Source organism: Mus pahari, chromosome 7, assembly GCF_900095145.1.
Source record: "Mus pahari chromosome 7, PAHARI_EIJ_v1.1, whole genome shotgun sequence".
Classification (NCBI taxonomy): domain Eukaryota; kingdom Metazoa; phylum Chordata; class Mammalia; order Rodentia; family Muridae; genus Mus; species Mus pahari.
In genome coordinates this window covers 31,622,718-31,639,511 of record NC_034596.1, presented here as the reverse complement: position 1 = coordinate 31,639,511, position 16,794 = coordinate 31,622,718, and the positions used below count along the sequence as shown (strand labels likewise).

At 47.8% G+C, this 16,794-nt stretch overlaps 1 protein-coding gene and 1 long non-coding RNA gene across 8 annotated transcripts in view; one reads left to right on the top strand and one right to left on the bottom strand.

The window, feature by feature from the left end:
- Positions 1–13,971, bottom strand: part of Atxn7l1 (ataxin 7 like 1) — a 221,338-nt gene extending 207,367 nt beyond the window's left edge. For 4 of the 5 annotated variants that reach the window (XM_029540530.1, XM_029540532.1, XM_029540529.1 and 1 more), the window contains exons 1-2: positions 13,770–13,950; positions 13,171–13,239 (exon numbers count right to left, since the gene is read on the bottom strand). In XM_029540530.1, the coding sequence (XP_029396390.1) occupies positions 13,171–13,239; positions 13,770–13,950 (250 nt within the window). Of the gene's footprint in view, positions 1–13,170; positions 13,240–13,769 lie in introns of all 5 variants that reach the window. The other variant, XM_021201792.2, reaches the window with a different exon arrangement.
- Positions 13,972–14,121: 150 nt separating this feature from the next.
- LOC110323998 overlaps positions 14,122–16,794 on the top strand; it is a 13,063-nt gene continuing 10,390 nt past the window's right edge. For all 3 annotated transcript variants that reach the window (XR_003844246.1, XR_003844244.1, XR_003844245.1), the window contains exon 1: positions 14,122–14,560. This is a non-coding gene — a long non-coding RNA (uncharacterized LOC110323998). The remainder of the gene's footprint in view (positions 14,561–16,794) is intronic.

Genomic DNA, 16,794 nt, shown 5'->3' with positions numbered 1-16,794 from the left:
AAGGCAAGACTTATATAATAATTTCTGAACCAAGGGAGGTGCTTCTTTGCAGTGCCCATGCAAGTCTGCAGTGGTCCAACCCATGGATGAAGCTGTGGTTTCCCTTTGGTCCTGATGAATTTCACCATGACTTTTTTTTTTTTCCAACAGCAGCTTCCTGGGGAACTCACAGCTCTCCAAAGGCCTTTGCAACTCTTCCCTGGAACACTGACTCTCCACATCCCAACCATTTCTGCTGTCTCTATCTTACGTGTCCTCCCTCCCTCCCTCCCTGCCTCCCTCCCTTCTTCCCTCCCTCCTTTCCTTCCTCCCTCCCTCCCTTCTTGCCTGCCTTTCCTTCCTTCCTTCCTTCCTTCCTTCCTTCCTTCCTTCCTTCCTTCCTTCCTTCCTTCCTTCCTTCTTTCCTACCTACCTACTAGAACTTGACTTCTACAACACACCCTTTACTGTGTTCCAGCCAGAGCCACAGCCAAGCAGCCCTGCCCTTAAATCAGAGGTCTTGCTGACCACAAACTGAAGTTTTTTCCTCTTCTTATCACTGGGGATCTTGAGCCCCACTCCATCCTTTGTGCAGTGTCAGGGACCCCAGTGAGCTGCATGGTGAGTTCCTGAGGGCAGCGGCCGAGGCTTTCCCCTCGTACACCACAAAGGACCTAGTTCTGTGTCACCCACTTCCTGGGTGCTCGGCGGTTTCCTGATGAGCCAGTGTTACAGGAAGCACCCTGGCTTCCTAACACACAGGAGTTCCATTCACCTGAGTCTGCAATTTGCCTCAGTGGTTCACCTAGGCCAGCCTAAGATAAGAACCAGCTTATTGCAAGTGTAATTATCTTCTTCCTTCCCCAAATTAAAGCAGAGGGTCCCCTGAGTGTGTAATGTCTTAAAACTCGGGCTCTGCTAACCCCTAGCACTGTTCTTCCTGGAGCATTCCCTGTCTCTGAGCTTCCGCGATGACTGCATTTTCACAACACACGCATCTTGAAATGCCAGTACACCAAATCCTCAGTCTTGCCCTCTCCACCAGCTTAAGAATCATGATGTTCAAACCCAATGTCTGAAAGTTAGTAATGAAAGGGAAAGCCCCCACTCCAGCTTTTAAGTGGAATCTAAAAGAGTTGTTCCTTCTTCACCGACGAATGCTGGCTGGAAAAAGTAGGTCAGGACCGCGGAATCTGTAAGCGGTCATCCTTCTCCCCGTGAAGAAATGATGAATCCTGGCAGCAACCACTGATGGATGTGAAGGGGGTCCCGAGAAATTCCCTGCTGTGGAACTGCCGGAGCAGTCCCCACACAGTGTGGCGGCGCTCACTGCAGAAGGAAACCCATCTCTGCAATGCATAGCACGGTTTTTATAAGATGAAGCTCTGAAAACTCGGATGTGTTAGCTCAAGAAAACACAGTCAGGATGTGACAGAGTAACAGACAGAGATGAAATGCCATTAGGCCTGCAACTTATTTTAAAACATTACATATATATGTATATGATGTATATGTATATGATATATATGTATATATGTGTATGTGTACATACATATATAAATTATGAATTTTATATATACACTTACAATGAAACATTACATATATATGTATATGATGTATATGTATATGATATATATGTATATATGTGTATGTATGTGTACATACATATATAAATTATGAATTTTATATATACATTTACAATGAAACAAAGCGTAACACAGACCACTGTTTTCGTCTACATGGTATGTGCACAGGTGACTCTGGTGGCATACCATCTACCATCTTTTTCTGTGTGAGCAACCTTAATGTAGACATTGAATGGGAAGATGCAGGCTGGGGGTTACCTCTGAATGCTAGAAGAGGAACTTCCTGGCACTACAGGATGATCCCATGGGGAAGGCACTTGTCATGCATGCCTGATGAGCTAAGTTTGACTTCTGGCACTCATGGAAAAGTGGGAGGAATTAAACAGTTGAAGGACCAATGCATTGTGGATTCAGCCTGCAGCGCAGTGTCCTGGGGAACCTACAAGCCATACAGCCTGAGATGCGAGATGCGGGAAGATATTTCCAGGCTAAAGCTGGTCCTGAAACAAAAGGTGGGTATGAGCACAAGGGAAGGGACTAGGGACGTGGAGACAGAGGAGGAAGTAGTATGGCTGCCTGCGACCCCTTTGAGGCACACTCTACCTGCTGGGCTAGGTGGGGCCTGAGTGCAGGACCTGGAGAATCGCGGTTTCTGGGAAGTAATGGAAAATGTTCTATTTATTGAACACCTGATAAATATTAATTTGGGGGAGATTAATTTTGAAGTGGTATGCAGAGAAGGGGGAGACAGAAATAGTGAATACTAAGTTAGTATAACAGTCTGGGGTATGGAGAACAGGCTAGCCCAGGATAGAGACCAGGGAAAGTAGAAGCCAGAACCATTCTCAAAGTAAGAGACACACATGATATAAAAGCACACATGATATAAAAGCACACATGATATAAAAGCACACATGATATAAAGCACACATGATATAAAGCACACATGATATAAAGCACACATGATATAAAAGCACACATGATATAAAGCACACATGATATAAAGCACACATGATATAAAGCACACATGATATAAAGCACACATGATATAAAGCACACATGATATAAATCACACATGATATAAATCACACATGATATAAAGCACGGCCTTCCCACAGCCCTCAGGCTCTCTTCTGTCTAAGGCAGTAATATTCAACCTTTTGACACTGTGTCATGATACTGCTACCTGCAAATGTGCTGAGCTGTAGTCGTGGCTAGCCTGGGATGCACTCAGACCCTAGGCCACAGGTTAGACACATCGGATTGACAGAAGTTCCCGGTTACTCCATTTGAAAACCGACCAGGGAGACCCTTAATCTGTTCAGACCTGATTTGTATATTCTGGGCCTGTCTTTGCCACTTAGCCTTTTGTGTCAGCCACGGAACGTGGGAACCTTCACCTGCACACATGTCCTATTTGGGTCTCGCTGTGCTCCTGCAGCGGATGGTAAGGAAGAACAGAACAGAACATGAGAGGCTTTGGGGGATGGGATGGAGGATGGGGACAAGGTCATCGGGGCTCTTGTTCATCGGTAGGGCTTTATTTACCCCAAGGTAAACCAGTGGCACTTTCCAGTGACTCACTTCCTTCCTCCTAGTCTGGGCGTGACACTACTAAAGGCGCCCTGATGTTAACCAGGGAAATAAAAACTAAAAGGGAATCAGACCAGAGTATCTAGGTTCCCAAACAGAGGAGGGGACTTGCAGCGATTGCCAACAGTACTGAAGAAACATCACATGCTAGCCATTCTCTGGTCTCAACTGAGGTGGGGGTGGGGAGAAGCCGGGAGCAGCATCTCTGGGGCCCGTAAGAGCATCACATACACAGTGTTCAAGTGGCCTTGCTAGTGAACAGCAGCTGACATTCAGACTGACAGGAGCTGAACATGGCTACCTCACCCTGTGCTCCTGTGGGAGGTGCAGTCTGTGTCTTTCTCAGCCACTCCAGCCCAAAAATCTTCTTTATCACTGCCCCCTCAGAGCCAAGCAACAGCTAGGGCATGCTGTGGCTGCAGGAGGCAAAGGACTTTCACACCCACTTAGCAGGCATATCACCATCAAAAGGACACCCTGAATGTGGCAGGTATTGAAAAGCTATCTGGACTCTGTCATCCAAAGGAGCGCACCCTTCATGAAAATACTAACAATCCAACGCCAAGAGCAAACCGAACAGCAGCCTAGAAGATGTTCAAAGAGGAAGGTGGGGGGGGGACATCATCGCTGTAGATAGATGGCCCTGGAGTTGCTTGGCAACCATCCTTGCTAACACCTTCTTCTAAAAAGGAACAGTTTGCATCAGCTCCTGTGCCTCCCTGGGGCCAGTGCCCTGACCACACAGGCCCAAAGCTGGGGCCTTGGGATGAGAACACCCATGGCTGATGGGAAGCCGTGGGTCTTACAGACGCAACGGGGACATACTGCTAGTCTCTCTGCACCATTCTGCTGAAAGGACACAATGCCCTGACAGGGCTGGGCTAGATGTGGCAAGCCAGGTGTCCAGATGCAACACTTAAGAAGGTCCTTGCTCTGCGCCTGCGGAAGCCCACATGAGCACCTCTTAGTGTGTCTTAAGTATATAGATGCCTTCAGATGCATTGCCTCAGTCCCGCACTGTTCCAAGAACGAAAGACATTACAACCCTGATGAAAGTACAGATTCTGGAATCAGCCGGACTCAGTGTTCGAATCCCAGCTCCTCCATCTCTGAGCTGAACCATCTGGGTAAATGACTCAACACTTCTGAGCCTCAACACCCCCTCCCACACTCTCTAAAATTCAGCTACAAACAGGATTTGCCTCACAGGGTAGGTGATCAGGAGGACCCAATGACAACACACACATCTGGCCCAGTGTCTGGTACACACTCAGTGTCCTGACCCACTCGTGAAACAATCTTGATACAATCTGTTCCCAGGAAATGGCAGCTCAGATAAGACAAAGAAGAGGACCTGAGTATGTGGTAAAAATAATATGACCGTAACCACAGCTCACGTTCCTGAGTACCTATAGGATGCCAGATAGTATCTCATTTATTTTTACAGCAACTCTGAGAGGAACTATTATTCCGTTCTGAAAATGAGGAAATTAAATCTGAAATTAACACACAGCTGGGAAATGGCTGAGTCAAAATTTAAATAATGCTGCATGAAACTCCCAAGGCTGCCATGCCAATGAACTCTCTGTGTGTAGTGAAATATACACAGCATAGCATTAACCACTGTAGCTATTTTTAAGTACACAGTTTGGTGGCTTTAAATACATTCATACTTCCACAGAACCTTCACCACGCCATCTCTAACCATTTTAGCCCCTATACCTGGAACTTTGGGCCCACTGAATCCAAACTTCACACTTCCAGCCTCAGCTACCATGATGTACCATTCTATTCTGCCCATACAAACATTACTCCTCCAGGAACCTCACAGACGTGAACACTGGCAGGATCTGTCCTTTTGAGGCCAGCACATTTGGAGGGCTGGGAGGGGGGGTGGGGCGGGGAACTGGGAAGTGAAACCTGGGCCTTGTGCATGCTAGCAGATGCTCTACCTCAGAGCTGACATCTCCAATCTTGGCCAATATACTTTTTAAAAGAATTGAATGCCACCTTGGTAAGGGAATGCGTCCCACCTACCTACCATCTATCACTACAAACACTGTCACCCATTTGCCTTGTCCAGGGCTCTATGACCTACTGTGGTAGTGGGGCAGGTCACATTGCTCCCTGCTGAGGGTGTCATTTACCATCCATGTCCACAAACTCAGAATCTGCTCTGCAGAAGTGCGTACAGTATCAGTCCAACCACTTGTGTGTTCCAAGAGTCCATTCTTGACTTGCTTGTGTCTTCCCGATTAGAGTGACCCGGTACCAGTTCATTCTGCCCTGCCAAGCATTTGCTTTCCTTCTTTACGTTAAGCACAGCACCCCTCAAAATTAGAAGATGGAATTGTAGGAAAAACAACAAATAAACAAACAAACCAAAAAACCAGGAGGATAAATTGTCTACATGAGAACAGATGCTCTATGCACAGGGGAATTCCGGTTCTCTTGGCAGGAACTGAGTAAGCCAGGCTAACCCCTCAGCTTCGTAGGATCCTAAGCCTCAGGGTCGGCCCACTTGCCAGAAGGGTCTGCCCAAGTCCTCACTATCAGCGCCAGTGTAACGGGGTTCAAAGTGAGGTCCATTTGGCAGAGGTAGCCCATCTGAGCCCTGCCATAGGACACAGCCGGGAGCCTGTCATGGCAGGACACTAGACTGAGTTAGAAGAGACATACAGAAGTCTGCTCTTACCATTCAATGTCTATGATACTCAGCAGAGGTCCACGCCATGGGCTAGCACTCTCTGTTTCCACGTAGCGTCTATGACAGCCACGTTTGACTTCCTGAATGATAACTTTGCCCAGATGGGAACACTAGACTGCTTAGAGGGGAAAGTTGGGGGTGGTCAGATAAAAAGGATTTGATTAGGTCCAGGTCTTACGGTTGGTTGCTGCCACTTGATGTCCACTCAGAAGGATGTCAGGGATGAAGCAACAAATGAAGGCCACCCCAGAGGACAGGACCATAATCCACAGAGAAGCACGGAGAAACTAGCCTGCCTACCTTTCTCCCATCAGCTGTGCAGCACAGACACCAGACTCCTGCCAGCCAGTTAAGGGTCAACATGGCCGTACAGTCCTAGACGGTGCTGTGAAGCACCGGGCATACATGTCAGAAGCCTTCAAGAGCCAGGCCCTGGCCTTGCCCTCCACGCTTCCCAGTCCTTAGCGTGGAGCTCCGGAAGCCAGCTGCTCTGTTCTCCTGGTGCACATCCCCATTTCAGGCAGATCCCACGGGTAATCATAACTGCAGAGAGCGCCAGTTGTACTTCCAGCCTGACTTTCAATAGAAACTGAAATCTGAATGCTCTGCCAGGGTGCTTCTGACATCAGGGGCCACTGAATAATAAATGCCATCATTATCAGAATCCTCCTCTCGCCTTAGCAAGGCAGGGCTGGGCCAGTCAGAACAGGACCTGCACCCCACTGTTCTCACTGCTGACTAGAGATGGAGTCACCAAGCCCTCTCTCTCTTAGACTCTTCAGCTTAGCTACAGCACTGCCAAGAGCCACCGTCCATTTGACCTGCTGGGCACTTGGTAAGGTTGACTCACAGATGGGCTGTAGGCCCCCAAACTGGGAAGAGTAGCAAAATATCTCTGCATTCATTTCTCAGTCGTTTCCTGTGCTCTTAACTCTCCAGCATCAATTCCAGTGACTCCCTACCAGGTGGCACTGCCTCCCTGGGGGACATGGAGAGACTCTGTTTAGAGGTGTGAAGGGCCACTCCTGGAAGCCAAAGGTCAAAGGCCACTGCTATACATTTTATAATGCACATGACAATTCCTGTCGCAAAGAGGTACCTGGCTTAAAATGCCAGCCATGTTGCTGGTGGGAAAACGGGAATTCCTCTCTGTTCTGCTGGCGTCACTCCAGCAACAAAACCATTTAATTTCCAAAACATTCCATAGTCACGTGCCCTTTGAGCCTTCACATAGACTTTTCCCCACAACTCCACCTTACCCAGCTACCCACAGTGAGCACTTCCATTCATCCTTTTGGGTTTTAGCCAAAGTAAAATTTATTCTGAGAGGGTCTAACTTAAATCTGACCCTCCTCTCACGTGCTCCAACAGCGATCCAGCTTTCCCTGTCAGGACACACGTCACAATCATTGTGGCTTTTTGTGATGTCTGCAGTTGTAGCCAGGAAGGAGGAGCTCTTGGAGAAGAGACACTGTGTCTGTCACTACTGTGTCCCAGTGTCTGCCCAGAGCAGGCACAACAAGGTCCAGCTGAAAAGGTCCAGCACCTTTCTATACACAGATACCACAGGAGACCAAGGCCTTACACTATACTTAACACCCTTATACGAACAGACACTCAGTCCCCCAAGACAGAGAGAAATAGCAAGGTCCTAGCCCATAGTGGGGAGCAGGGTCTCTCAGCCTGGGGGGGGAAGATATGAAAGTACAAATATGTATCTACTTTAATGCACCCAGGCTACCTCTGGGAAGATACCAAAACAAATGGGTGAGCGAGAGACGTTCCAGGAAAGTATATACAAGACTCTTGAATTCTGTAACTTGGAGATGATTTTGAAGTAGTTTTTAGATGAATTTAAGGTCTACGCCTTCAAAGCTAACGAATAAACAACAACAACAACAACAACAAACAACAACAACAACAACAATTCATTATTCTTTTAGAGATGAAGGCCCCATCCAACTCAATCAAGCCTTTAAGGAATTACTGTATCCAGTTTCCAAAGCCTGCGGATTCTGGAAGGAAGGAAAGCCACATTTCTTCTGGCTTTCAACCCAGGATCTGGGTACATGGAAATCCTTGTTAGTATAGAAAGACTCTCATTTCAAACACTTCCTATTTCCTCAAGTGGAGTGGCTGGCTAGTCCCCAACCGCCCTTCCTCAGCTCAGCCACCCTCCGCATGTCGGCTGGGAAACCTTTTATTCCAACACATCACTTCTTTTCTCCTTTTACCTCAAGCACCTTAGCTGCTCTCCCGCTTTCCCTTCTAAGCCCAAGGCAACGGAGATGCCAAGGAGAGGCCAACGTGAACGCATCTTGCTACTTCCAGCAAAGGAGGGAAGGGCAGGTACAGCCGAGAGAAAAGTTAGAATTAACAGTGAAAATAAGGTTTATCTGTGTAATCTGCAGACTAAGGTCTTCCCGTCTCCTATTAGCATAGATAACAGAGTTGTCTGTGTAGTGATAAAGAAGCTGCAGATCGTTTCCCATAAATCTCTATGGCTTGTCTCTGGCTTCCCTCCCTTGGATCATAAGAATACATCATCTTCCCAGGCCAGCTGCCATTTTCCTCTCTAAGCTGGTCGGCCCTTCTCAGCCCTAACCTCTGGGCCCAGGCAGAGCCCACTCCACGTTCCCGGCTCTCCAGAGCACTTGGGCCTTCCACAGCAAGCTTTCTCTCTGAGACTGGACGCATTTCACATTTACCTCCACCAAATGAAATGCTGAGAACCACAGCCTACTGCCCAAGTCCAAAAGGCCCAGAAAATGTCCTCGGAGAACTTATTTTTCTCAGTGATAAAAATGAAACAACTTAATCATTTGAAATGTATTTTTTTAGACCTCCAAAGCCATCAGAAAAAGAAAGGAAAAAGAAAAACAAGAAAAAGAAAAAGAAAACATCTTCATGCTCAGAAGCCTAAGTATTTTTCTCTTGCCTTTGACAAAACTCACTTCTTAACTAGTGTATAAAATACTCTATGTCCAAAGAAATTGTTTTTAATCATTAAGCTTTATAAAATTATAACGTACTTTGCTCTAAAATTGAAATTCTTCATACAATATGTCTTTTTTTAACCACAGATGACTTAAAAATTCATGCTAATTAAACTAATACCTAGTTTTTTAAGAACTAGTTTTAGTAATAAATGATAGTAATATCCGTAATAATAAAAAGGAATAAAAGAGGGCATGCAGTCAGCTCTTACAATACACTGAGCTCTCTCCTCTTATCTCTGTCTTGCTTCCTAGCGGCCCTGATAATATGTTTCATAGTTAAGGGCCCTTCTGAGACACATGGATCCCATTCTTTGTCTTTAAGTTAGTTTTGTTTCGTTTAGAGTTTGGTTGAGACCCTTAGTAATGAAAACATCTTCCCCAACTGAGTGAGACTTTGGCTTCGGGAAAAGTCTTCGGGCCACACTTACGTGGCTGGGTAGAATAATGTGATATACAGGGTTAGCACAGAAAAAATGGCCTTCCTTGGAATTTTCTATCAGTTAGCACAGTTCTCATGAAGAGTGGGCCAGCAGGGCTCCTTAGAACCTCCTCTGAGGAAAGCTATGGTTTTTCAGACCAAACTGAGGCCATAGTGTTCTTCCTGGGGAGAACACATTTGTGGTAGACACTCGGCTCAGGCCTGTACTTCTCTGGAGTCTGGACTGAGACCCCTCTCCTCTGCTGGGGTCTGGACTGTGTCTCTCACATCTGGGAGGTCTGGACTGAGATCATTTCTCTCTTGTCTGCTAAGGTCTGGACGCAGCCCCTCACATCTGTGGACTCCGGGATTCAGCCCCTCTCTTCTGCTGTGGTCTGGATTCAGGTCCTGAAGGCCCCAAACTATTCACAACTGTTTCTAGTAAGCATATTACACAGTCCAGTTGGATTTTTTGTTGGTTTGTTTTGTTTGTTTGTTTGTTTTGTTTATATTGAGTCAAACGTTTTTTAAAACCTGAGAAAATATACCCTGTTATTCTCAATATTTCTGAAATCATTTAAGGTGTTTTGTTTGTTTTAAATGTGGGGAGTTTTTGTTTTGTTTCGTTTTGTTTTTAAGTTTCTTCAGAGGCAGGTTGTTCGGCATGGTGGTTTAAATGTTGGGACATTCACTAGGGAAGCCTGGGTACAGATGTTTCAAAGTGACTATGGAGGATAGTTAGTCCCAAACCCTTGCTTTACGTCTATAGGATCAACCCTGAGAAGTGAGCCCCAGGGCCTGAGTGCGAGGTTGGCTCCCAGTTCTCCCTAGTTCGTCTTTCAGAGAAGCTGCTCTAAGGCAACCCTCACAAGCCCAAGCCAAAAAGGAACTAGCAACAGTTTGCAATTCAAATGCCTTTGCTGAATTCTCTGTAGGTATAATTTTAGAGGGAATAAGAACGCTGATGAGAAGATTCTTCACGGAGACTTCAGAGCATCCAGCTAACAGGCCCTCCTCAGCATAGGTGACAAAGCAAAAGAAGGGATGCAGGAGGAGATGCCAACTACCAGGTTACTCAAAAAGTCTGGCAGTGGCTGCGCTATCTGCCCCAGCAGTGGCGGAGAAAGCTCGGGAGGCAAAATGACTCCAATTTCATATTTCCAGCCTAACTTCCCGTCTAAAAAATGATTGCACCACATTGATGCTCAGAAAAAGCACTATTCACAACAGTCAAAAGGTAGGAACAGCCCACACGCCCAACGGATGAGTAGTATATGCCAGAAGGAGCATGACTCTACCTTGAAAAGTCATGAACTGATGCATGATGTAACATGGATGAACCCTGAAAACAGTCCGCTAAGAGAAACAAGCTCAACCCACAAGAGGGGCAAACTTCGTCGTGTGAGTCAGGTTCTGTGAAGAATCTCGAACAGGAACCTTCCCAGAGACAGGAAGGGAACGGAAGATGCCAGGACTAAGGGGCTGGGGGAGGTGGGAAATCATCGCACATATGATTACGTCTGCTGAGACTGTAAACAGGCTGGGAAATGAAGATTAGTGACAGTTGTAAGACACTGTAAATATACTTAATACCACTGGGCTATGTGGAAAGCTCAGGAAAGCTTACAATGGTAGGTTTTATGTTATATACTTGGCACTGCAACAGTATGGCCTGCCATTTCTCAATTACAACCCTAAACTTTTATTCTTTTATTACCATATTTCTTCTCAAGACCTGCTTCTAGCCAACAGCACCATGGCCAGGCATGTATGTTCATAAACACAGATGCACAGAGTCCCACAAGGGCTACACTACGCTGTGTCCTGCAATAATCCTTCACAAATATCTGCCCACCCTAAGGCCTCCCACTTGATTACTCCAACAAGGGGGCCCAATGTGACCACACTGTGACACAGAGCCTCAGCCCAACGCTTAAGTTCTTACCAAGGGACATGCACTCGCTACACACATCTTCTCTGTAAGAAAAGTTGCATTCCCACACTAGGAAGACCGCAGGAACTTCTCATTTCTCATTGTCACCCAAGGCCACTCCACGAGGCCCACAACAAAGAGATTAAGTCCATGCATGGCCATATAGGCCAACTGCTTAGGACACTGAACAGCAGCAGGGTGTCTCTCATGCAGATGCATTCGATTAGAAGCAAATCCTTGCACCTTTACAGGACAGAGGATATAAGAAGCAAGACGGAGCGTCTATGACTTCTGAGAGAAGGAGAGCTTTTCATTCTCCCTTGCTCATGCAGCAAAGAGAACCTGAGGACAAGAGTGGTCTGACATAGATGGGGTGTCAAGAAGATAAATTTTGTGGGTTATGGTCCCAACTCATCACCCTGGCCTGACACATGCCAATCCCGTGCACACCACAGCCTTGAGTCAACTTTAGCATGCAGTGCTGGTGGTCTGAGAGCTTAGCTCTCTAAGAGGTTCAAGACCTCATGAGTTTACTGTGAAGAGAGGCGACCACTGGGGATCCCTTTCCGTTGCCAACACACATGGACATTTAGCACCAGTAAGCTGCCACTTGTAAGAAGCCCACTTGATACCACTCCCCCGAGCATCCTAAATACACACATCAAGATCACGCTAAGATATTTAGAGGCAAACATCTTTAGAATAATGTTTTGTTCCCAAAGTACTTAATTAGCAGAAACACAGTGCCGGAAAAACAGCCCTTGAGTTAAAATGTAAATGTTTTAATGTCCACGTTCTTTCCTGAAACACAAGTGACTCGTCTTACTGGACGGTCAGGAAATGGCATGGCACTCAAAAGCGGCAATCCTAGGAATCAGTCCGCAAGTCCCGATTTCCCAAGCAGGTCTGTCTCATCCACCTCTGCAGGCAACGCCCCCTTTTACCAGTGGACTAGGCTGCAGAGTCAAATGGCTTTTCTCCACTCCCCGCGGATGACAAAATGCTCCTACTGTCAAGTTACACGTCTGAACTTTTTTAACACCCCCTCTCCCCATCAATTCCTCCAGTCCCTCCGTGACTCACTCCCACCACCAAATCCAGCCAGTTCCCCATACAAGACTCCAGAGAGTGCATCACAATTCAAATGAACCCATCCTTTCTTTAAGCAAAAAGTAGGTCCTCCAGTGTGGCTCCATTTGAAGCCAGAGGCCAGAGTGACCAATGGCAGGCTTGCAAAGAAGGATCACTGATCTACAACAACCAAAGATGTATGGTGTGGCCAGGCCTGGCATAATGGCTTCACTCACATGCCAGATCTGGGATCATTGTCTGTTCAATGTGTCCCCTTTCGGGTATCGTATTTTCATGCCGGGAAGCACAGATTTGGGGGGGAAGGGTCAGAGTGCAGGCTAAAGATCTGCACATATTGATACCCCTAACCCTGGTCACTGCCTACAGTCTGTGACCGTGACCAGCAACAAGTAACAAAATGTTACTTGCAGCCAAGGCTTGCCATGTGCAATGGTTTTCAGTGAGAGTGGAGAAGCTGCCGGAATGACCATGTGGGGTTCATTAAAACTTGTGAATTTACATACAAGGGAGGCTGGAATGCTTGTGAAGGGAGCCCCATGCCTCCTCACTCAGGGATTTCAAACCCCACCACCACCATTGGCCAATGGTGCTCCAAGGAGAATGGCAGAGACCAATGTGGACTCCAGCAGAGTGCAGTAAACTTCTGCCTTCCACAGCCTCCCCCACACTGAAAGACCCCCCCCCAAGTTGTATTTATACTTCGAAGAAGGAAGTTAACAGTGAAGCAGTAGTCACCTGGGCGTGCTCAATTTTTGACAAGCCTTAGTCACTCTGTACCCAGCAGAACAATTCACATTATATTCCAAAGCCTGTGAAGACTCTGCCACACAAGCTAACACTAACATGCCAAGAGCTCCACTTACCTTCTTTATTAAGCCTCATAACCTCCCTGCTTTTGCCACCCTCTTTTCCAGCCTCTTCTAAATCTACATCTGCAGATGAAAAAGAAAAGGAAAAAAGAAAATGAGGAAAAAAGGGGGGGATGCCAAAGTCAAGGGGGGAGGGAGAGTGTTTATTGACAAACAGATCGATCTAAATACTGTATCTGAAAATCTTGCAAAATTTGACAATGCAACATTTTCTCCCGAGTCTGGGTTTCCATCTACCTGGCCCAGATAGGTACCCCCAAAAAAGGAAANAAAAAAAAAAAAAAAAAAACTATGCAAGCAGCAACAGAGTCGCCTTTTAAACAGACACCACCGTGGGGCTGCGAAAGCCCACCCCGCAGGCTGCCTGCCCCGGAGAGCCAGGCACAGACAGACAGACAGACAGCCTTGCTGGCAGCCGGGCCTCTCTGTGCTCTGATGGTCTGTGTCTGTGTGTATTTATTTAGAGAGAGAGAGAGAAGCATGGAGGACGCCGGGGGCCACTCTCTCTCACACACACACTTTTTCCCAGTGGCTCTAGGTGAATGGAAAGGTTACAGGATAATAAAAGGAGGAACAGGCGGTGGGGTTCTTACTGTCGGAGCAGTGTAATTTGGCGGCGTCGATCCAGGAGGACCAGGGTTTGCCCAGAAACGCCTCCGGACTGGGCACTTTGCGGTGCAGTGTCGCCATTGCTGTTCCTTCTTGTTGCTTTTTCCCTGTTCCTTCGGCAGCAGCAGCCGAGAGACACGGGATTCGAGAACGCTCCGACGTCATCTTCGGAACGTTCCGACATTGAGTGTTCTGAGAGGGGGAGGAGGGCGGCGGAGGAGGCGGGAGGCGGGGCGCGCTCGGCCCTGCCCGGCCCTGCTGTGCTGCGTGCAGCCGCCGGGGGCGCCAGAGAGGCGCCGTGTGCGCGGGGCTGGGGAGAGCGCGGAGTCGGGAAGCTGAGAGCAGAGCCTGAGTGCGCCGCTGGTTCAACCGGGCAGGGTCGCGCCTCGCGCCAGGATGCTGCGTCCCGCTGCCCTGTCCAGCCAGCAACCCCGAGACTGGCGCGACCCCGGGAAGAAGCAAAGGTTCTTTCGTCCAGTCGCCGCTGGAGGACCGAAAGTTTTGCTCGCTGCAAGTCCCTTCCTCCCAGAGTCCCAGTCACCCACCGTGCGATGTCCCAGAAGGATCCCGGAGGCTCAGTGGGGACGAAATCGGCTGTTTTGCACCCCTCCATCCCTATCCCTCAGGGCAGAGCAGGGACTCTAGAGAGTACACCTCCCAGCTTCCATCCACTTCCCCCTGTCTCCTCTCTCGGTGAGCCTTGGAATCCTGTCTCTTCGCAGATGCCTTCAGGAGCCAGAAGCAAAGGGGAAATGGACATAACTCCGAGAAACCGGTGAGTGGGGGCAAGGGGAGTGATCATCCCATCCCAGGCTTCATAGCAGGCAGAATTCCAAAATAATTTTGTCTCTGGTGTTCCCGGGGATCTGTGCGATGGTTGTGTGTCCCAGCTGGTAGAGCCACTGCGGAGACTTTGCTCCGCGCACACCAGAGACAGAGCGAGCTCAAGGCTCTTGGGTGCTGCTGCTAAGCCCCTCCCTCAGACCCAGCACTTCCACAGAGCGTGCAGGTTGGCCAGAGGACTTCGCTTCCCCCGGGAACCTGACTGCCAGGAGTGTAGACGCGTGGCGCTTTGAGATGTCTCTTCTGACCCTAGGGGCTGGTAACTGAGACCTTAACACCTCTGTTATCTCTTTAAAATTGTTTGCTTACTAGGAATTCCCTAAACTGTAAAGACACCCTTACCCTGTAATCAGTAACTTTTCTATTTGTGAAGCATCCTTCCATTCTTACCACTGCTGTCCCCGGGAGCCCTTCTGCTCCACACCGAAGCGTTGTTTGATTCTGAGCTGTATTCTGGTGGGGCTGGAACGTCCTGGCACTCAGCACCATGAACCTCAAAACCTGCATTAGGATGGGGGGTGGTGAAGGAGCCTCTAGAGGCTGTTTTCAGCTGTGATGTGTGTGCGAGTGGGCCTGCTTCTATCGGACATGGATAATTCTCAGTTTTGGGATGAATTGCTACCTAACTAAGGTGCCAGTGGGTAAGGAGTTACCTTTACTTTAAATACTTGTGGTTTGGGAAATATTTCTCAGACCTTAGATGAGCCAGGCGCTGTACCTGACATTATTACTTCACCCATGCATCTTTTTAAATAACATTGTTTCTCATGGACCGGTTGCCCAGGGTCAGAGAGAGGGAGATCCATCCTGGTCTTCACAGAGCTGCAGCTGGAGAAGGATCATGCTTAGCTCTTCAGGGAAGCTGGGCACATGCACAGTGATCCCAGACCAGTGTGGCAATGGTATGGACTTTCACGGCTGGGCCAATTCCTTGTCGGAAGTTGAAATGAGCTAAGAGTATTCAGAAAAATGTGTCACCAAGAAAATAGAATCTGCTCTGCATAGTAGAAATTGGGAAGGTCTTATAGTAAGCTGAGGTCTGGACTTGCTGAGGAAAGGGACCATGCAGAACCTTGGGTGAACGTAGGCAAGTGTGGGTCGTGGGTGTGGCTTAGCTGTATGACATCCTATGTCCTACTAGGACCATCATTGGGAGCTAGCTGGAGGCAGCTAGGAGAAAGCCAACATGTTCCATTCAAACATGTCCCCCAAAATTGCTTAATAGTCTTCGACTTAAATGAATCCATCTATCCCATCTGCCACTCTTGCTAAATTTCCCTGAGCATCTCAATTTGTGAGGACTTTGCTTCCTACACCATTAGTTTTTACTCTTAAGATTTCTCAGCACCTGGAAGGCAAGTGTACTGCCCACCTTGCTGGTTGGACCACGTTGCTTGTTTTTCCCACCTCGCTGCCTGGTGATGGATTAGAAACAGGACTAACATCAAAATCTCCTCACCACCTAGGAGTACCAGTTGGAGGGATTTCAGCTCTTTGTTAACTGATAGCTCTAAAGCCCAGCCATGAATGAGCCTGGTATGATAAACAGACTCTTTTTGATAAGTAGAACTGCAGGAACCCAGGACATTTGCATTCTGACAGGGCAGGCCAACCTCCATGGGAATGTGTCATCTACTTTACAATCCCCTTGCTCCTGGCAGAGCCAAGGGCTCCAGTCTCTTGGGATGTGCAAAAGAGTTCTGTACTCCCTGTGGTTCGGACATGGTGGATCCAGCCCTGTTCCTAACCGCTGTCACTTGCCAGGGCCACACAGGAGCAGTGGTAGCCCTTTCTTACCCCTTAGCTCACCTGGGAAGAAATTGAAAACTGATGTATGTGTATGCCCTGAAGCAAAGCCAGCCCTCATTGCTTAACGTGGTTGGGGGAGGGGAGCTTGAGGGAGCCTGGGCTAGGGCTTGAGATCAGTGGCATCCATTGCAGTGTGATCATGTGATTGAATGTCCCCAATCTGACTGAACCTCAGCTTCTTGATCTGTTGAATGGTCACCCAAAGCTGCTGTTCTCTTTAGGTTAGTGTATTAGGGAAAATTCAGAGGGCTGAGCCCTGCAGATAAATAAGGCCTGATACATAGTGAGTCATGAGACATGTTTATCATTATTCCTCTCTCTCTCTCTCTCTCTCTCTCTCTCTCTCTCTCTCTCTCT